Source organism: Sinocyclocheilus rhinocerous, unplaced genomic scaffold, assembly GCF_001515625.1.
Source record: "Sinocyclocheilus rhinocerous isolate Xijiao unplaced genomic scaffold, SAMN03320098_v1.1 scaffold2338, whole genome shotgun sequence".
In the NCBI taxonomy this organism is placed as follows: domain Eukaryota; kingdom Metazoa; phylum Chordata; class Actinopteri; order Cypriniformes; family Cyprinidae; genus Sinocyclocheilus; species Sinocyclocheilus rhinocerous.
The window spans coordinates 648,155-669,848 of NW_015644013.1; the positions used below are offsets into that span (position 1 = coordinate 648,155).

At 38.2% G+C, this 21,694-nt stretch overlaps 1 protein-coding gene across 1 annotated transcript; it reads right to left on the reverse strand.

The window, feature by feature from the left end:
- Positions 1–5,038: 5,038 nt before the first annotated feature.
- On the reverse strand, positions 5,039–18,449 carry LOC107757883 (gamma-aminobutyric acid receptor subunit alpha-6-like). The gene is made up of 9 exons (XM_016575492.1): positions 18,237–18,449; positions 18,015–18,133; positions 17,702–17,769; positions 16,947–17,167; positions 16,212–16,294; positions 15,983–16,126; positions 15,615–15,767; positions 7,854–8,089; positions 5,039–5,290 (listed from the first exon to the last, which is right to left on the reverse strand). Exons 1-9 carry the CDS (start codon positions 18,269–18,271, stop codon positions 5,039–5,041), a joined length of 1,311 nt encoding a protein of 436 aa, XP_016430978.1. The 5' UTR covers positions 18,272–18,449.
- Between the last annotated feature and the right edge of the window lie 3,245 nt (positions 18,450–21,694).

Genomic DNA, 21,694 nt, shown 5'->3' on the forward strand with positions numbered 1-21,694 from the left:
GTGTTTGCTTTTAGAGATGCGCAGCGGCTGAGCTGTTACTTTATTTGGAACTATTTTCGTTGACAAAATAGAGCAAAATCAGGCAGCAGTGTTATAGTCAGACAGCGTAAGTCACTTAATATTAACTTCTTGTTTATTGAACTGTTGTATTAAATCAATATCACATTTGCAAACTCCCTTAATAATCTTTAAAAGCTGTCACTTTATCGCGATCTGTGGGCGCACAGAAAATGGTCTGTAAGAGAGCGCGCGCGTGAGTTCTCTTTCACTTTAAATAAGCAAGACTCAAAAGCACATGCAAATGATACGTTCCATCATCTATCATCGCTTTAGAAGCACAGAACCTGCGGGAATGAATAGATTTATTATTAATAGCCGCAATCCCGTGCCGAAATTTAAAGTCCTGCTCTGTGTCACCGAGAAGCTGCAGCCGTGGCGGGGATGATTTTTGGTGTGCCGGCAGAACAACAACAACAGCAATGTTGCATGCTACATGTTTCTTTTCCCCTCATTTTTTTCCAATTGATGGAAATCTGTCGTAGCGATGGAAAACTTTAATCCCTGTTCTCCTCTTCAGTTCACTCCACTCATTTTCTATAGGGCTCAGGCCAGGGGATGGACTGGAATTGCCATGGCAGAATCTTCATTTTGTGCTCAGTGACCCATTTTTGTGTTGATTTTGATGTTTGTTTTGGATCATTGTCCTAATGGAAGATCCAGCCACGGCATAATACATTCTTTATTACAGATAAATCATGTTAGTATGGCGCTCAAAATAAATAAATACATAAACACAAGCGTAAGTACCCTGAGCACTTAAAATATATCAATATATACTTTCAATCAATCAATCAATCAATCAATCAATCAATTGGATGCCCTGGAAAGACATATGTAACAAATGCATTCAGAAACACATAAATACAAACATCTACTACAGTACCTCAGACTGTGCTATGTGAGTGTGAACCCATAAAGATATGATAAATCTGGGTGTCTGGTTCTCACATCCAACATTTCCTGACATCGTAGATGGGCAGTAATTGAATGATCATTACACCAAAGTTATGGCAAAGGCGTGCGTGAAGATGGGAAAATGGGGGATTTTGGGCTGCTCTGACATTTATTGCCTTTGATTTATGAGGAAAGCGTCAGGCACTCCAGTGGGCAATAAAGCGAAGAGCTTATCACCCGCAGGTAGCTTCTGTGAAACTGCCGCATACACACCAGCCAGCCTTAATGTCAGTTCCTGAATGAACTATTCATTAAACAGCCACCGGCAGGCTGGCAGTGCCCACTACGATTTCTGTGTCAGACACACTGAGAGAGAGGAGATATCTCATATTTTCCCTTTGTCCCGTGGCAGCGCTTTCATGGAGGCTTTGAGGCCTTTGCTTTCATTTTTTTCCCTCTGGATTTGAGAAGAGAAAGGTGACATGAGGACAGGGAAAACCTGACCCACGTTCAGTTTGTGAGCGAAAAGCCAAATGTAAATTAACTTCTTGGAACAAAAGTCTTTCACATTTTCGACATGACCAAATTAGACTTTTACACTATTTATGTCTAGAATATTATGAAAACAATGACTCAGTTTTCAAAAACATTTCAGCACAGCAACTCTTAAACATTTCCGTAACACTTTATTTTAGGGTCTCTTAACTAGTTGCTTATTAGCATGCATATTACTAGAATATTAGCCATTTATTAGTAGTAATTAAGCACATATTAATGCCTTATTCTACATGACCTTATTCTACCCAATACCTAAACTTAACAACTACCTTACTAACTATTAATAAGCAGCACATTAGAAATTTATTGAGTGAAAAGTCGTAGTTAATAGTGAATGAGTGTTCCCTATTCTAAAGTGTTACCAACATTTTAATTTATTAGCTCAGGTGAGATATTTAAACTACAATGGGTTTTTTTCGGTCACACTTTATTTTAACGTCCAATAGAGTTGGGGAACTATGACGTCAGAACCCGGAAGAGTAATTCGAGATTTTCCTATGGGGTTTTATAATGGGGTTTAAATAAAGCCTGTGGTAAACATAACTTGACGATACTTCTACGTTTTGTTCTACAACGTAAATTACACACGGAGCCGATCCTCCCTATACGCAAAGTATGCAAGCTGCGTAGGGCCCCCGAAACACCAGGGGGCCGCCCCTTGCTCTCAAAGATGATTTAATTTTAATTTCGTTTTTGAATTTGGCCAGCGGTTAATCAGTCTAAAAATCAGTCAAATCATGTAATGCCAATGTCATACAGTCTCTTGCTCGAGACAAACATGCAGAATATGTGCTTTAAAAGTATTAATAAACAGCCAATATGGTAATAATATGCATGCTAATAAGCAACAGTTAGTTAATAATAGTGAGAATTGGTCTCTAAACTAAAGTGTTGCCGATTTTTCATGTAGAATAATGAATACAATGAGGTTAGTTAAATATTAGATAACACTTTATTTCGATAGTCCACTTTAGACATTCTATTAACAGTAAGTAACTTTGCAACTACATGTCAACTAGCAGTTAGTAGAGTATTAGTAGACTGTCTGCTTAATATCTTCTAACACTTTCTTTGTCAACATTCTACTAACCCTAAACCTACCCTACCAGTCTACTCTGAGAGTTAGTAGACATGTAGTTGCAGATTAATGAGAATTAGTTGACATGTAGTTGACATGTAGTTACAAAGTTACTTATAGTTAGTAGAATGTCTAAAGTGGACTATCGAAATAAAGTGTAACCATATAAATTGAATTGAACTGAGTTTCCCTAAATGTGTTTAATGGCATCTAAATTGACTGGTTTTATTCAAGTAAAAAAAAAAAACTTAACTGCTTTAACCCATACATACATTAGAGTTCCTCACAAGTGGTGGATCTAATTGCAGGCTTTATTAGAAGGAGAAGATAATCCAGCGGAATCAAAACAGAGGAAAACAAGCGAGGAAGGTTTAAGCCTGTGACACACCAACCCCACATCAAAGAACTAGCAGCAACGAAAGCCGATTGAGATGTCGCCCAACGTCGCCTGCATCTGTGCCTAAAAGTCGTGTATAAACACACCACAAAGACTACAGCCGACGGCTAACTAGCATATACTGTACGTTCTGTGTCTGCATGAGAAAATACCTGGAAATACCTGTCTACACCAGCAGGTGGCAGTCGTCTATATGCGTCATTCAAGAAGGGGAATCGAAACTAGGACGGTGGATATACAAGCCATAAACTAAGCAGCTCTTGCTTACGGTTTTGAATATGAATCATGACGATGAGTTCGTCTTCATCTTTCTCATTCCAGACTAGAATATGAAAATATTCACATATGCGCAGAGAAGATGAAGACCGTTCTGTGTGTGCCCTGTCGGCTTGGTGTGTCATGGCCTTAGGAACAGACTGGAATTTAAGTCGTTATTGTATGATAATCTTCCCCTCTGCCTAAACTCTGAAATCGTATTTATCTCGACGTGAATATCTGACAAATGCTGCACAGAAACAGCACAGCAGCATGGGTTCTTGTGTGTCCCGTAACTGAACACAGAATGACATTCGGAGCATTTTGAGATAATTTTGGTCTGTTTCTCACATTGAGCTATCATATGGCTTCGGAAGACTTGAAATATATCCATGACTCTTATGGACTAGATGCATGATATTTTATAGCATTTTTTTTATAGTCATATAGTCATATGGAAGGAATCTGCATGAAGATTCTTTAAAATTATTTACCATTTTTCATGTAAAAATAACAGCATACAATTTTAGAATAACATGGTTGAGCTAATCATTTAAGAATTTCTTCTTCTTTTCATTATTTATTTATTTAAAAATTTGGGTGAGCTATTACTTTAAGGAATACGTTTCTTGAATTTCCGATCTTGCTCAGAAACAGCACTCCTATTATCAGATGATAAGTGATCATGGCTTTAGGAGAAAAATATGATTTTCTCCCCATGAAACCCTAAATTAGCCTCAGCATTGGCCAGGAATTAAATCTCTATTAAATATACACGTCCTATCATAACAAATCAAAAATCTTCTTCTGTTCAGCAGCACAGAAGTCATTAATAAATCTCTTAATTCTATTCAGTCACTGACACATCTAATTCATACTGTTTCATCTAATTCATTTGTGAAGGACTGCCCCAACTGTGCCGAACAGCCAAGCATACAATAGTAGATTATACTGTAGCATCTTTCTGTCTCTCTCTATAGCAGTGCAACAGTATCATAACACAGTTCAGGACGGTGTACTGTACTTGTGCTGAGTTCTAGTGGCTTTAGGAGTTTGATAACACACTGTCCCGCTCTGAGACTAAATCAAGGTTTGACTTCTTTGAGACATTATGTAATGGCAAGAGCAAATGATGGACTGTTTCCATCACCTCTTTCTGACCTTTAGAAATAAATAGTCCCTTTATTCATTTATTTATTGCTGCTGTGATTCTATGTAATTACTTTCTTTTCGTGGGAAATGAGAGGTGACGATTAATAGCTATCCTCCTCATGGACACTTTTCACATTTCACATTGGTTTTCAGAAATGGAAGTGATCACAGTCCGAGAAAAGGGTCCATTATGAACCAATAAGCCCTACCAATGTGTAAATATGGTTCAAAGACTTGCGAATGAGATTTTTTTTGCAGCTTAGTTATTACTGAATGCTCTTTTTGGACTGGGGAGGAACTCAATATAACAATGTATTCTCCTGTCCTTTTTCTATTTGTGCCATTTCAATTCAGTACATGCTTAAAGCTTTTCTCTAGTCAAACGACATCCACCTAGACTGGCAATGATCTTTAGAGCAACAGACACACACTCCACTTTCAGTGACGGTACAAAACACAATGCAGCCAAATTGTTTCTGTGTGTTTCTGATATGCATCCACTGCAATTTTACTCTGATTAATAAAAGTTGCACACAGCCTAGACCATCCGTGTCAAAAAAAAAAAAAAAGCTATATTTTTGACCTGCACAGTTATTTATATTCTTAAAAAAAATGAAGCTCCACCGAACCAACAGAGCAGATTCCTACCTGGACTCCATGGTGTCTTTGGTGAGATAGACAATCCAGTAGACCAGGTTGAAGGCCCCGAAGGACAGCGGAAAAAGGATGCGAGAGTACTTGTCAATAATACTAGTTGCCAGCATGTTGTTGGCAGGGACAGTGGAGCCTTGCTGATGGAGATCAGGCTGTGGTGCTCTGGAGAACCTGTCAGGAGCATCTCTTGGAGAGAGAGAGTTCAGCCTTTTCTTCAGCACACCTGCAGGGTCCAGAGGATTCTACACACACACACACATATTCATTTGTGACACGAGGACAAGCGAACAGTTATCAAAGTGACGCTTTTCACATTTAAGCCTGGAACGCAGACTAGAAAGGAAACAGTGCAGCTGGTGTAATGACAGACCACAGACAATGTTATTACAGTGATCCTTTTTGCTCCAGTGACACAAACAAACAAATACAGCACGGAAATAATAATATTCACCCTGGTAGTGTTTCTTTTGATTTTGTTGCAAAGGTAAATTTGTTGTAACAGAAAAAAAAAACACTTTAGGGAGGGTTGTTTAGTGATGTAGTAGCAATATTGGCTAGTCTTGAAGAGTTGTGTGATTTATACGGCTGCATTAAAGCAAACTTCATAAAAAGGGATCCATTAAAAATATGCATTTTCCAATTTTATATACATTGTAAATTGATGCACTATGCTATTCTTTGGCCATATATTTATTTCAAGGATCCGATGTATATTCTAACACCATGATCTAAAGCTTATTTTATTTTATGTTTTTATGTTATGTTTTTATGTTATGTTTTATGTTATGTTATGTTTTGTTATGTTATGTTTTATGTTATTATGTTATGTTATGTTATGTTATATGTTATGTTTTATGTTATTATGTTATGTTATATGTTATGTTATGTTATCCTGGAGGCTAACTCGCCATCTTCAACCAGTTAATGTCTCTGTAAAGAATTGTTGGTCTCACTTTATATTAAGGTCCAATTCTCACTACTAACAAACTATTAACTACGACTTTTGCCTCAATAAACTCTTTATTTGCTGCTTATTAATAGTTAGTAAGGTAGTTGTTAAGTTTAGGTATGGGGTGGATTATGGGATCCAAAATGCAGAATAAGGCATTAATACGTGCTTTATAAGTACTAGTTAACAGCTAACATGCTAGTAATATGCATGCTAATAAACTAGTTAATAGTGAGAATTGGTCCCTAAACTAAAGTGTTACCGAACTGTTGTATGCAACATAGCAATTTTTTTTGTAATAATGTAACATTATTAAGAGGTCATAACTGCTAAATGTGATATTTAGAGCATGTGGGCAACAATAACATCTGTAAAATGAACTTTAATTAGTCTTTGCTCTGAGTGAACAAGGTTATTTATGGCTTTTATTCACAGCGCCTCAGCCCTTTTCCGGCTTGGGAAAGTTTTGGCATGGAGCAACAGCTTTGACTCGGTTCCATCGTTGAGCAGGTTTCCAAGCTGTGAGTGTCAGCTGCAGATCACTGTGTCGCCCAGGGAGCACCTGGCTCACGCTGCCATAAGACCGCAGCTATTTTTGACACCGCAACAGGCAGCACCTAACTCAGGCTAAATACCCAAGGCAATGGGACGTTCACACACTTGTGTCCCGTCTCATGTAGTTCATGAATGTGCACCATTGCACTGTTCTCCAAAAGAGCCATCATATGTGACCCTGGAGCACAAAACCAGTCATAAGGGTCAATTTTTTAAAATTGAGATTTATACATCATGAATAAATAAGCTTTCCATTGATGTATGGTTTGTTAGGATAGGACAATATTTGGCTGAGATACAACTATTTGAAAATCTGGAATCTGAGGGTGCAAAAAAATCTAAATATTGAGAAAATCTAACACTTCAGTTTAGGCACCAATTCTCACTAGTTGTTTATTAGCATGCATATTACTAGTATATTGGCTGTTTATGAGTACTTATAAAGTACATGTTAATGTCTTATTCTGCATATTTTAGATCCCTTAACCCGACCCCATACCTAAACTTAACAACTACCTTACTAACTATTAATAAGCAGCCGATTAAGATCTTAATGAAACAAAAGCTAGGGTTAATAGTTAGTTAATAGTGAGAATTGATACCCAAATTAAAGGCTGACCCCAAATGAATGTAAAATGCCATTTGTAGGTTGATCCCCACTCAAAACATTTAAGCATCCCAGCCAGGACAACATTGTCTCAACCAGTGGGCTGAGATTGGGACAAGCCTATCAGTTTGTCCTATTAATAGAGGAGTATTCAGGAAACCTGCTGGAAAAGGTATTATCTGGCAATAGTGCAAATAACACTGGTGTACAAAACACTATGAGCCAATTACTGTAGAGTTGTTTTTACACCGCCTAGAAGCCAATGGAAGTCTTAATGAAGTCAATGTTGAGCTGAGCAAACCTAAGTCAGAAGAAGTACTTCCAAACTCCTACAATTCTGAACAAATCCGAGCCACAGTCTCTGTCATTACGCCTGCGACTTTACAATGCGACGGAACTGTGACTTCACACATTAATTTACTCACTCCGGGCAAGAGTACGATGGCATTGTGTCTAACGCCTCCAGCAATCATGCGAGACACAGAGGATAGATCCCCTCGCTTTGAGCCTGGCATGCTTTCGCTTGGATGTTTTGCTACGTTGAACTGATTATATAATCTGCAGCAGTAAAATGGCTAGGGAGGCCACTGGCTGTCTCCTTTCGTCTAGTGTGCCTGTTATCAGCTAAGACGAGAGCGAACCATGAAAGGGAGAGAGAAGAGAGGCTGGAATGAATGGAGACACAAATAATTACCGTAGAAACTTCTCCATCACTTCCGGCCGCAGCATAGGCCATGTTGGCCCGCCGAAGTTCCTTATTGGCCTGCAAGGTGGAGAAATAGTTGACAGCAGCGAACTCGATAAGGGCTGAGAAGACGAACGCGAAGCAGACGGCGATGAACCAGTCCATGGCGGTGGCATAGGAGACCTTGGGTAACGAGTGACGAGCGCTAATGCTCAGCGTGGTCATGGTTAGTACTGTGGTGATGCCTGTCGGGAACACATAAACACAAAATCCAGTTAGCTTGACTGATCTTAGAAAGTCTTGGTAAAGATTTCTGTTCTCAGTCTCAGTTCATTAGGTTAAACTTTGCCTCAGTTCAACACAATTCTAAACATGAATGACGATTCATTCATTCAAAAATGAAAATTCTGTCATTGTTATTATTCACAACTGACACCCAAAATGGTTAAAAGCCTTCTGAATGATGATGAACTCATATTTGGAAAATTTTAAATACGTTCACACTATTAGCTAATTATTAACTATGACTTTACCCCAATAAACTGCTAATTTGCTGTTGAGTTAATTTTAGTTAGTGAGGTAGTTGTTAGATTTAGGTATGGAGTGGATTAAGGGATATGCTCATAGAGAATAAGACATTAATATGTGCTTTATAAGTACTAGTGAACAGTCAACATGCATGCTAATAAGCAACTAGTTAACAGTGAGAACTGGTCCCTAAACTTAACTGTTACGGAAAATTGTCTAGGAGCATTTAAAATATTTTGCTAATGCATTTCATCAGACTAATGACACTGTCTAAGGCAACACAAATTTAAGGACATAAACCTTTTTTTTTTCATTATGTAAAAAATGACCATGAATTTAATGGTAAAAGACTGTAAAAATGGTGTTACTACAAATTCAAATTAAGGCCAATTAGTCATTTGGTTGCCATTTGCACTTTGTAATAGTAATTATGAAAGCTGCAGTACGAAAGCTATAGCATTCTTTCTTTCTTCTTTTTCCAAAGCAACTATACAAACTTAGAAACCATCCCAAACCTATCCTACCCCAGTAGGGTTCAAGATGATAGAAATCAAACACAGAATCTAGATACAATATAAATAGAATAAAAATAACTGGATAAATATATAAATAATAAAAAAGGAAATACCGCGTTATAAAGAAGATACAACTTTTGAAACCTATATCTTTCTAGTTGCTGTGATATAACATCTCAAGTCCAACAAGAGAAGTGTTTTGTTATGTGGACTCTTAATTTGTAGTTTTGCCTTGTGTTCATGCTTTCCCTGATTGTTTGCATAGGTTCTTAATTAATCTATTACCTCATTTGTATAAACAGCCCTTGTGTTTCTGGTCTGGCCTTGTTGTTCTATGGATGTCATGTTGGTGGACTCAGTTCTGTCTCTTGGTTCGCATCTTTCCTGTACTCTTGTTGTTGTTGTTACAGTCATTTTATAATGGATCATAGAGACCAATGGGCCGCCGGTGTGTTTTGGCTCTATTGAATAGGTCATTTACTCAAAGCTCTGCATGAACTCCCATGGAATAGCTTCAGGATAAATAATAGGCATTAGTTCAGTAAGGGCTGAAAAGCCTTTGAGATTCAAAGCGATTTGCCCAAAAAGATATCAGAAAACATTATTTAATAAGCTTTGTGATGATTTATTTTACATCTAAAGCAACACATCTATTTGTCAAGTGTTGATTCATTTAATAAAATATATTTATAAAATAGTAACCCAAAGGCAAGGGATTTTTATTTTATGAGACAAGAATGGCCTTTTTATATTTCATTCAGTTCATTATTGTATGTTTGGAACAATATTGTGTTAGATATTTTTCCCAATATCTTCAGTTTTTTTTTCTCTCCCCCACATAAATATTTAATTTGCATTATATTTTTGTATGTATACAAATTATACATACAAAACAATAGAAAAATATAATGCGATTTCACATTGTATCCTCATAGCTGTCTAGATTACTGATTTATTTCAATGCCATTCATTGCATTACAATGAATTCATAAATTAGTGAGGAATAAGCTGCTTACTTCAAAATAGTGCCTGTTTAGTACCACTAGGGCTTCTGAATAATAAATAATCATTAAACATGAGATAAAACATACATTCCCAAGAACATTCATTCATTCATTCATTCAAATCATTCTGCCAGAAAAGCCTTCCAATTTCAAGTGAACTGGAATTCAATATCAGATGGGCAAGAAAAAATTGTCCATAAGATGTGAAGACTGAGGTACAAGATGACTGTAGTTCTGCTGTTTACCTTACTCAAAGGAGTACAAACACTGAAAACGACCTGATATTTGGGTACGATTAGAAGACATCTTTTCATAACAGACTGAGAAAAAATGGTAGAGGCCTGGGTTGCAACTCCCATTATTTTCTGTTCTGACATAGCAAGTCATATGCTGTCACTTTACTTTATACACACACACACACACACATCTCACATAAGTAAAACAAATCTGGTCTCTCTGAGTTTTTCACCCTTTCTGCGTCACCTTCTCAAAACCTGTTACTTTAAGGGCAAAGGTGTTGCTGATCCAATCTGCCGAGCTCTCCACATCAGGACTGGCCTGCTGTGTTTTTGTTGGCCTGCTGTGGGTGATCTATAGGGCAGCTCATGGTCAATGGGTCGAGCAGATATTAGATACGTTTTCTCACCCAAGAAGAGACTACATTCAAGAGAGGGAGTACCTGCTATGAGGACAGTAACGATGAAACATACCCAGGCCTTAATAGAGACATCGACATTTTATGGCAAGCACAAAGCTTGATTCTAGATGACTGAGCCCTATAGAGACAAAACAGGAGTCCATTATAAATGGACCTTATGGGAATCTGAGCTGTCAGGGATCAGGTTTGCTTGTAGCACCCAGTAATAAAATTCACTATAGACAGAGCTGAATAAACTTATAGAAACACTATTAACTCTCATGTAATTCAAAACCTGTGTGATTGTCTGAATGGTGAACAAGGGTTGTCAAGCTCTAAATGACAAAAGGTGCCATAAAATAATAATAGTTCACAGAGCACATGCTCTATATTCCAAGTATTTTGATGACATACAATAGCTTTTTGTGAGGGAAAGACTATAATGTGTTACAGTGTCACTGATAATCATTTCCTTTGCCACAGATCTCATTCACACTTGCATACATTCAAATATGGTGGAAGCATGTGATGCCAGGTTGAACAGTAATGATGCCAAACTTAATTGGTTCTTGTGTGACTCAGAACTGATGTGTCACAACTGAATATGAACACATTCGAATTGCACATGAGATTTGAGAGCAGAGGGGAATATTTTCAGTGAATAACCTTACCTTTCCGTTCGCAGATCTTCCATAAAAGTTCTTCGCCAGGTGACTTTTGGGCGTCCTTGTTTTCATTTGCCTTTTGCAGGGCGCCAGGATCTTGCCATCTTGAGTATCCGATGGTCAGGAAGGCGTAAGACGTGTCCGGCGAATTGAAAACGGCGTTCGGTGACTGTCGCGGAGAGGGGCTGTGTGTAGGCGCGACGGTATACTTCCATGTTTGTGACATGGCCCCGGTAAGTGATCTTAAGGATGCGTCGCAAACAACGGAGGTGGAAAATGTCCAACTTTCGAGCAATGGTTTCAGTCATCTTCCAGGTCTCGCACGAGTAGGTCGCTGTCGGCACAACGATCGTAGCCAGGAGTCGCAGTTTAATCTGCAGAGAGAGGGAAGGCAAGTTCCAGATTGGACGAAGTCGCTGGAACACGGCAGATGCTTCACCGATGCAGCGGATGACATCTCGTTCTGCATCCCCATTTTAAGAGACGACACTGAAAGTGAAAGTGACGTGACGTGTGGCCAAGTATGGTGACCTGTACTCGGAATTTGTGCTCTGCATTTAACCCATCCAAGTGCACACACACAGTAGTGAACACACACACACACACACACACCGTGAACACACACCCGGAGCAGTGGGCAGCCGGTGCCTTGCTCAAGGGTCTCACCTCAGTCGTGGTATTGAGGGTGGAAGAGAGCGCTGTACGTTCACTCCCCCCACCTACAATCCCTGCCGGATCTGAGACTCGAACCCGCAACCTTCGGGTTACAAGTCTGACTCTCTATCCATTAGGCCACACTGCCAAGATAAGTGAAGTTTGCAACTTCCTCCACTTTTTTCCCATTGATTGTAATTGGTACTCTCGAGTTTACATAACCGATGCGAACGACTTTAGTCTTCTGTCCGTTAATTCGGAGTCCAGCACTGGCCGCTTGATTTTCTAGGGCCATAGTGAGGTCTCGCAGGGCAGTTTGAGTCGGGCTGAGAATCACAATATCATCGACAAAGTCGAGATCGGCAAGGAAGAGATTACCAACTGTCCAGGGTATACTGATGTGTAGGTCGGAATAACATCGGTGAAAGCACACACCCTTGTGGTACGCCAGTTTCAATCGCAAAGAAATCAGTTATCAGTACACAACATTGAGAACCTTGGTAAAGGTTGCGAAAGATGTCTACAAATCGAGATGAAATTCCATAAGCCCGGGCTATATCTTCCATAGCGTTTCTTGGTGCAATAAAACAAAGGCCTTGACAAAGTCGATAAAGTTCAGTGAGATCCGTTGTTGGTATTCCAGCGATTGTTTGATCACTTATCGCACAGCAAAAATCTGCTCAATGCAGGATCTGCCCCTTCGGAAGCCCGCTTGTTGATCTCTAAGGCAGCTCGTCGGAGGCCATTTAGAAGGACAATAGAAAATACCTTTCCAGGTCCCGAGAGAATACCCCGCCAGTTATCACACTTGGCGAGAACTATCTTTTTTGAACAGCTCTTTTCTCAGGTGTTCAATAGAATCTGATAGATGTCCAATACACAGAGCTGTGTTTCCCAAAATCATCATTAGCCTAAGCAGATCGCAGAAACCACATGCACCAATGATCTCTACAATCATGCAATGCTTTTGGGAAATGCAGGAAAGTATAATTGCTTACAGATGGGACATAAAAATATTTTTATGTCTAAAAGCAATGCTCTTGAATATGTCAATGGACTAACTCTGATCTCATAACTGACACTCATATAAATATCAGCATAGCTCATTCACTCTTTTCAACCTCAAACTGATGTCTTTCACAGATAAATATAACTTGAGCTTTCATCTCCACAATCTAATTACAAAAAAAAAAAAAACTCTGAATATTCAACTTCAGCTTCAAATCAAAGGTTAATATCTAGACAGATCCTATTTACAAGAGAACACGTTTAACGGATCCTGAGCATGAATGGAAATGTATAAAGCAAAGGCACAAACACAACTCCTAGGGGTAAAATTATGCTTTTAAGGGCAAAAAGTTGGTCCAAATTAACCTCAGTCAATTACATCTCTGAACCCGATGCTCTGAGTTATTTCAGCTTTTGGTGGAAGAAGATTGTGATGTAGAGCAACTACAATGGATATGGACAGTGAGTGCCTCTGCCTATTCATCTCTACTCTCTAAAGCAAGTCATTTGTTAGAACTCTCACTGCGTTTCTTTTTTACACTGTATTTAGTTTTCTTTCACACCTCTTTTCACAGGAATAACACTTTCACCTCAGAACTGAGACAGAACTGAGAAACACGCTGTAGGTTGCTCACCTCTCCACATGAGCAGTGTTTACTTGCAGAAACAACTCCTCTGACATGAGACATTTTTATACTAAAGTTGTGACTTTATCAGCAAAACATGAACGTATCCCAATTAACCCATTTAAAGAGATAGTTCGCCCAAAAATGCAAATTCTGACATCATTTACTCAGCTTTGTATTGTTCCAAACCTGCATGAATCTCTATCTTCTGTTGAACACAAAAGAAGATATTTTGAAGAATGTGTTTTCTGTACTATGGAAGTAATTGGCTACCGTCCAGTGTTTGGTTACACACAATCTTCAAAATATCTTCTTTTGTGTTCAAAAATGACTTGAGGGTGAGGAAATTATGACAGAATGTTCAGTTTTGGGTGTCTGCAGTTCAAAACATCTTTATTATCTCAATCTTTGCATAGATTCCTGGTAGAGTATATAGTGCTCCAAACAAGACACATTTCCTCAGAAAATTCAAATATGTTTCCAAAAACGTTTTACCATCTTACACAAATGGAATATGACAGCTTGCAAGGGCTTTAATTGCTTCATGCTGATGTGTTTTTCATAAAGAGAAAAAACATTAGCTGTAGGTTATAGACTGATACACTCCTAATTGCCCAATAAGCTCATTCTAATGGTCCCATTCAAACACATGCGGGAGACCACAAAGACAGATGATATATAATTTATATATATAAATTAATCAGCTGAAAAAGCAATGAGGACAAAGTAAGAGTTAAGAGCCTGAACAGTCTGGTTCATTCAAAGTTAAAATAACAGTAAAAATATATACTTGCATCCACTGAAAAATTTATTCTTCTTCTCATGTTTCTGTTTGGAAATGAGGGCAAACAGAGGAAGGCAAGGAAGAGGATCTCAGTATGTTTGCTATTATCCTACACCACCACAGAACACGGGCCAAGGCACTTTAAGTGATTTAGGACCATTGCCAACAGCTGCCAAGAAGAGTGCATTAAGATAATGAAGCAATAGAGATCTACATAAAAAAGCAACAGAAAATGTGCATCATCTCATCAAGTTATAAAAGGCTGCTTAGCAAATTCATCTGGTTTCTTTTCTGTTTATGAAGAAAGACTTTGACGTATATTTATGATGGCACCATTTTTATGAGTATAACAATTATACTTTCAGTATCAGTCTCGCAATGCCCAACTCTTCACTTTAAATTGTACTGTACCAGTATAGATCCATTTGTTTCAAATCTGGTGTATTTAAAATACAAACACCTTCTGCTTTCTGTGGCTCGGTCCCAGAACTTAGTGAACTGCTTTGCACTCTACAGCCTACATAGACAGCATCCTCATATTCGACATCAGCGGCAACTTACAATGTTCAGCGTTAGTGTGTTCACTATAAATGAAGAACAAATAGGTAAAACAGTCTAGTGACAGTGAAAGTGACGTGACATGTGGCCAAGTATGGTGACCCATACTCGGAATTAGTGCTCTGCATTTATCCCATCCAAAGTGCACACACACACAGCAGTGAACACACACCCGGAGCAGTGGGCAGCCATTTGTTTGCTGCGGCACCCGGGGAGCAGTTGGGGGTTTGGTGCCGCAGCACCTCAGTCGTGGTATTGAAGGTGGAAGAGAGGGCTGTACATTCACTCCCCCCACCTACAATCCCTGCCGGTACGAGGCTCGAACCCACAACCTTGGGTTACGAGTCTGACTCTCTAACCATTAGGCCACGACTTCCCCTACAATAAAATAGCCTTAGTAAAATGATTCAGTAGTGTCAACAGTCTGTTTAAGCGATTTCTATCACTTCGTTCACTGCCTGGATTGTTTTCACTGAGCTTGTTGCAATGCATGCTAGGACTGCATTCTGCATGAGGAATACATTGAAACTTGGCCAAACGAAGGTCATAATGATCTTAGAAGACATATTGTTGCTGCCTACCTTTTAGAACAGCCTTAATGTCAGGAAACTATGATCTATTGTGCCTTAAAATGCTGCAGCTCACTAGGTCTAAAATACAAGGTCTCATTTCAAATCTGATTTTGTATGCATACTGTAAAATGCCATGCACTTTAGTATTAGCATATTGGTGCCTGCACAAAGAGCCCCACAGATGAACAATTAAAAAGGAAATAAAATACAGTGGCTTACCAAACACAGTTCTGGCCGGTACTGACTCCTTGTCGATCCAGAAGGAGACCTGTGCTAGGATCACCGTCATAATGCACGGGATGTATGTCTGGATCAAGAAGAAACCCATTTTCCTCTGCAGGTGGAAGTACACCGTCATGACTATGTATTCACCTGTGAGAGATCAGTGGAATAGGCAATCCTAAACTACAAACCATAGATTCTGTAGGAACACATTCAAGACAAAAATCCATTTCAGCACATATTCAACCCATGTGTTCAAGATTTATTGAAATCGTGACAATGTTTTAAGAGGTTTGCATTAAGAATTGGTGCTCGGCAAACCAGAAAACATCTTGTCACTGAATCATATGTCTCAAAGCTCATACCTGTGTTTGACTTCAGCCTCTCACTAGACACCGTCTGTCCAATGAGATCATACTGTAGCAGACTGGAACTCTCCTGAGGAACCTCCACTGAAAATAACGGCCCTTTCTTCCATGTGTAAACAATCTCACTCATTGGGTATGCATCTATATTAGGCACACATTCAAATGGAAGTCAGTCATACCAGTAAATACATGCAATGTGAATATGTGCCATTTCAAACATACTTACAGCTGCCAAATTTCAAAGGACATGAATGTCCATCCATTGGAAAATTTATCAGCCGCATGGGACACTCAGCATTGATGGTTAACCTGAAAACAATAAAAGCATCACTTTTAATTTACAGTATGTAAAATAACAGATGATTTTGTTAAACTCTACAGTGAGCATTAAAAGTCGATATGGAAAAATCCTTCATTTGCATTTGCATTAAAGAGATAAATGGATTCTGTCATCATTTACTCACACTTGTGTCGTTCCAAACCTGTATGAGTTCTTTCCCCAGTTGAACACAAATAAAGATAACTGAAGAATGTTGGTAACCAAACAGTTACTGGTAGCCATTGACTTCCATAGTATGGAATACAAATACTATGGCTACCAGAAACTGCAACATCCTTCAAAATATCATCTTTTGTGTTCCACAGAAAAAAAAAAATACAGGTCTGGAACAACATGAAAGCGAATAAATGATGACAATCATGACAACTCTCTCTTTAACGTTGCACTGATTTTAACACAATTTCTTCTACAACTTTTATTATCAGCATTAAAAATGTTAAGCATACATTGCATATTTAAAGTTAACCAGTGCATGGTATATAATAGAATCCAATGTATTGTTTTGTGGACTGCTAAGAAAGAATGTGTGTTATTAAGTGTTTCATTTCTACTGCCATTTTAGAGAGCAAGTGTGCAGTGCATCTTTGACTTGGAGAGCAAATGTTTTGGCACGCAGGTTACCTCATGGTGTACAGAATAGTTCCGTTCTGCATGATGCGGAACAGCTTGTTGGGAGTGGTCATGTTGTGCGAAATAGAACGTTTGCCATTTCGGAAGAAAGTGTCCGGTGTCCAGATCTTGCTGACCATTAGGTTGTTGAGACGCAGGATCTCAATGGGGCCCTCAAATTTCAGCCGGTCGTCTATCCACGTTTGCCGAAAAAACACATCCATTGTGTATTCCTGAGAAATGGTTTTAAGGGTTTTATAAGATGTAGTTTCTGTGACTGCAGTTTGAAATCAACACAAATCAATTTTTCATGTGCAGAGCATGTGCAAAAGCAGATATATAAACAGCAACCCACAATACCTTTTTATGAGTGAACACATCAGCAAAGTGTCATCGGGTATGTATCTGATTCAGGCTGGTATACATTCACTCTGGAATGGTATTTTTTATCTTTTTTTCCCCCCACTAATCTTGGCGGAGACTTATCTATACTGTCTTTCGGATTGTCACAGTGGATCACATGGCTTTGGACATTGTAGAAAAATAGTGTAGTGTGTAACAGAGGAAGGAAAGCCGAGCCGGGACCCTCACTGTCAGGGATTGTCAACCAGATTAAAATCCCTAAACTGCTGTAATGACATCCTGCACAAATGTCAGAATTATGAAGCCAGGGCCGACATGACTAGAGGCAGTGGGCATAGAAAACATGCAATTACGGTGGATTTATGTTTGCATGTATCATATATATAATTGCTTTACTCACATACCATTTCCACATCAGAAACAGGACCAAAGCTGGTGACAAAGATGTCCGTTTTAACCTCTGTGACAGGACCTACAGTTTATTTTTTAAATAAATAAATAATAAAATAAAATTAGTTTAAAAGAAAGAAAGAAAAAAAATCCTTAGTTTATTCATAACACATATTTTAAACAACATAAACTTGCAAAGCGATAAGGCAGTTTCTGATGAAGAACTTGATGAAGTCTCAGTCTATAATCGTTTAATTTCGGTGAAAGTTGGATTCAACTCCCTAAAGTAAGACTTTAATATGTAAAGTGATTCCAGCACTTGCCTACCTCCAAATCCAGGTCGGAGTCTGTTGTCATATCCATCTAATAATCTGTCCAAAACGCGCGTAATGTTATCCAAATATATCCTCGTCTCGGTTGGCGGATTTGCCAACACCTGACCAACACTGTAAACAGACTCAAAACTTTATTTCCATTTTCACACACGAACAAGCAAAGCAGAAAAATAAACACGCATGCAAAGTCCGATAAAAGCACTTTGCTACTTACCAAGACAGGAAAAAACATGTGCGTATCCAAGCCATGCTTTGCGCGCGCTCTCTATCCAAGTGTCCCCTTGTCAACTAGTGTTAGTTGCACGTCCCATAATGTATGTGTGCGAAAGGAGCTGGTGCAGTCGCGAGGCTTGTGTGCGTAAATTCTGAAGCTTTTATGCGTGAAGTCTTGCTGGAGTTCCTCAGTGGGGTTGCGCTTCTTCTGACTCACTCTGATGGAAAACTAAAGTGCTTTCAAAGAGGCGGAGTAGATGGAACCAAAGGACTTTGACAATGATCGAATAAAGCATTATGAGAGATTAGAAGAACGATTCAGAGTTGTCAGGGAATTATCCAAATGTTTGGGAAAAAGCGCAAATGTTCTGCTGGTTGAGTTCGCGTTATGGTCGGTGTGCTATTTTATCCGTTTAAACGCTCAAACTTTGATCATTAGTTAATGTACATTCAAAAACCGAGAATTTCATGAAACTTTAATCAATATATCTTTACATGCATAATTAAATGTGCAACTACTGATCTTTTTATGCATTGCATAATATTTGCCAATTAATGAGCGTTGTTTTAAATTAAACTTATAGGCGACATTTAAATACAAAATAGTCAATTTTAGAGTTTATCTTATGTAATATCAAAACATTAAAATGGTTTCTAGGTTAGATTTCAGCAGCTTTTGTGACAGTTTTCACTTGTTTACATTTTATGGCTGTCTTGTTTACAGTTAGGACTAGAGTGTATAATATTAAGATAATATCATTTTTAGGCATTATATAATATTTGCCGATTAATTATTGTGCGTTGTTTTAAAGCATGTTGCTTGCTTACTGAAGCATATAGCCAACATCTATTTAAATACAAAATAATAAATTTTAGAGTTTTTATCTTATGTAATATCAAAACATTATAAATAGCTTCTAGGTTCGATTTCAGAAGTGTTTGTTTATATTTCATGGCTGTCTTGTTTACAGTTAGGATGAGAGTGTATAATATTAAGACATTGTCATTATTAGTTTTTGTTGTCTTTGTCATATTGTTACAGAAGACAATATTGCATTCTCAAACAGTGAATTAATTCGGGTCACTTACCAGTCAAAAGATTTTCATAAAGAACTGTGTATGAGGCAACATGTTATGTATGCTGAAATAAAAGTTTATGCACTGGCAAATAATGCACAATATTTTTGGATGAAATATGGGTGTTTTTATGAAACATGCTTGTTTATTTTGGTTTCGTGATTATTTGATACAAAATCACTGATGCAATAACATTTCATGACCAGTATTTATAGTAATGCAATGCAATGGTAATAAAATGGCTCTCTCTATGCTGATACAGCCTTTTTCACTCACTCAGAATTGATGGGATCACATCTGCACCAGGATGGCTCTTTCCACAGGAGCTTATTCAAATGATGCTGTTTGAATCTTCTTGGCATCACCGTAACAACACCGGGCCATTATCCTAATCCACAGTCATAAGGTTTTAATGCATCAAGCCATCATACATCATTTGATTCATCTCAAATTTGATGGGCCCTTCAGTGTGCATTGTCAGGGAACGACAATTACATGCTGATGTGGGATCAGCAGGATTTAAAATTCTGCCAGTTTCAGAGAAGTTGCCACCGGGTCACTTCTTCCAGTTGTTGTCCACTACATGAAATAAGGTCAGTTCTGTCTATACCAAACCCAGACATGATAATCGTGGAGCTTTTAGAAAATATAATGACGGCAGAGGAGGTTTCTGATGTGACCATTGAACAATGAGATTGCTGGGATGTGAAGTACCAGCAGAGGCAGGCCTGTTGAGCACTGAAGCATAGTGAGAACTGGGAGGCAAAAACCAAGCGAGCGGGTCACTAGAGCATGAACGTGGGTAAAGGTGTGCCGACAGACATGGATACTGTGGTTCTGGTCACAATAACACTAAACCCAAGCAAATGTTCTCTGTTTGGTCAGTATGGCACTCTGTAAACAACTGTGTAGCAGCTAGCCCTTACAGAGGTGGACAAATATGAACACGGCAACATCACACCAACTATTAATTCAAATGTTATGCAGACTGACCTTGCATGTGAAATCCACAAAATCAATTTATATGGCCAACTTGAGTTCATAGATTTGTGAATACAGAATTTCTATTAACCATGTTCATTTAGGGGTTTGGTAGAGCTTGCTGGCCGTTCATTACATGCTTAGCATTAAAGTATCAGGTTGATACATCCTTTCCAAATCAAATTAAGCCCAAGCAGAAACAATGTTTCCAAACTGGAGGTTTATCACATTTCAACACAACATTAAAAAAAAAAATTAATAAATAAAATTAAAAGTTAAGCAAATTATGTTAAATTCTCTTTTGACAGGTCACAGAGGCAAATTCCCCAAATTCAAGATAAGGGGGCAAAAAAAGGGCCCCTGTAAATTAAGCCCAAGCAGAAACAATGTTTCCAAACTGGAGGTTTATCACATTTCAACACAACATTAAAAAAAAAAATAAATAAATAAAATTAAAAGTTAAGCAAATTATGTTAAATTCTCTTTTGACAGGTCACAGAGGCAAATTCCCCAAATTCAAGATAAGGGGGCAAAAAAAGGGCCCCTGTGCAAGCTAAATCTATTATGTCAAGTCACAATTAACCCCTTCAAAACTGTTGTGGGAACATTTTTAGTCCAGCTAAATTTAAAAACAGCATATAAATCATACGGAATTGTTTTTTTTTGTTTTTTTTTGTAAATATTGTATGACGGGTAGGGTTGGGGTAAGGGACAAAAAAAAATCAGTTTTTACAGTATAAAAAACATTATGTCTATGGAATGTCCCCATAAAACATGGAAAGCAATGTGTGTCTGTGTGTGTGTGTGGATTTTTCTTATCATTATCTTATCATCATAAACCTCTTCATGTCTGTTTCTCTTACATTGACATTACTTACATCATATACTGTAGTAGAATAACTGCTTGTAGCAGTGTTTTTCAGAGGAAACAAGTAAAAAAAAAACATACAGCACCTTTAACTTTGAATATTATCACTTGAAACTATTAAGATTACAATAGATGCAAGCTAATTAAGCTTCCATGAACACAAATTAGTATATATAAAAGGCAATGACAATCGGTGACTTTCTTACATTCCAAGTATGCTACATAATTAAATATAATACGACAAATAAAGTGCAAGGCAGGTGTCGATTTAAAAGTAGGGCTGTTGCCAAGAATAGGTGGCAGTGCCACATTCTTACACACACAAACAAAAATACACGCAAGATTTGTCAAGCATAGGGAAAACAAATGAAACAATAAAAATCCTCAGAAATCTTCATTTTCGGTAATCGAGATCATTTTTCCTCTTGGGCAAAGCTTTCCTTGCGCGTTGTAATATTATTTAGCCAATCCGCTAAGTCATTTCGCTTGAGTATGCAGAGCATCCGCAGTTTAAATGGATTGAACGCCCCTGA

Bases quoted from the DNA above. Each gene is read 5' to 3' on its own strand.
- LOC107757883 (XM_016575492.1), bottom strand. From the start codon at position 18,271: ATGGCTTGGATACGCACATGTTTTTTCCTGTCTTG. The intron at 16,295-16,946 runs GTAACCTGCGTG...TATTGTTTTCAG, and splicing joins ACTATTCTGTACACCATGAG to GTTAACCATCAATGCTGAGT. The intron at 16,127-16,211 runs GTAAGTATGTTT...TGCCTAATATAG, and splicing joins TCCTTTGAAATTTGGCAGCT to ATGCATACCCAATGAGTGAG.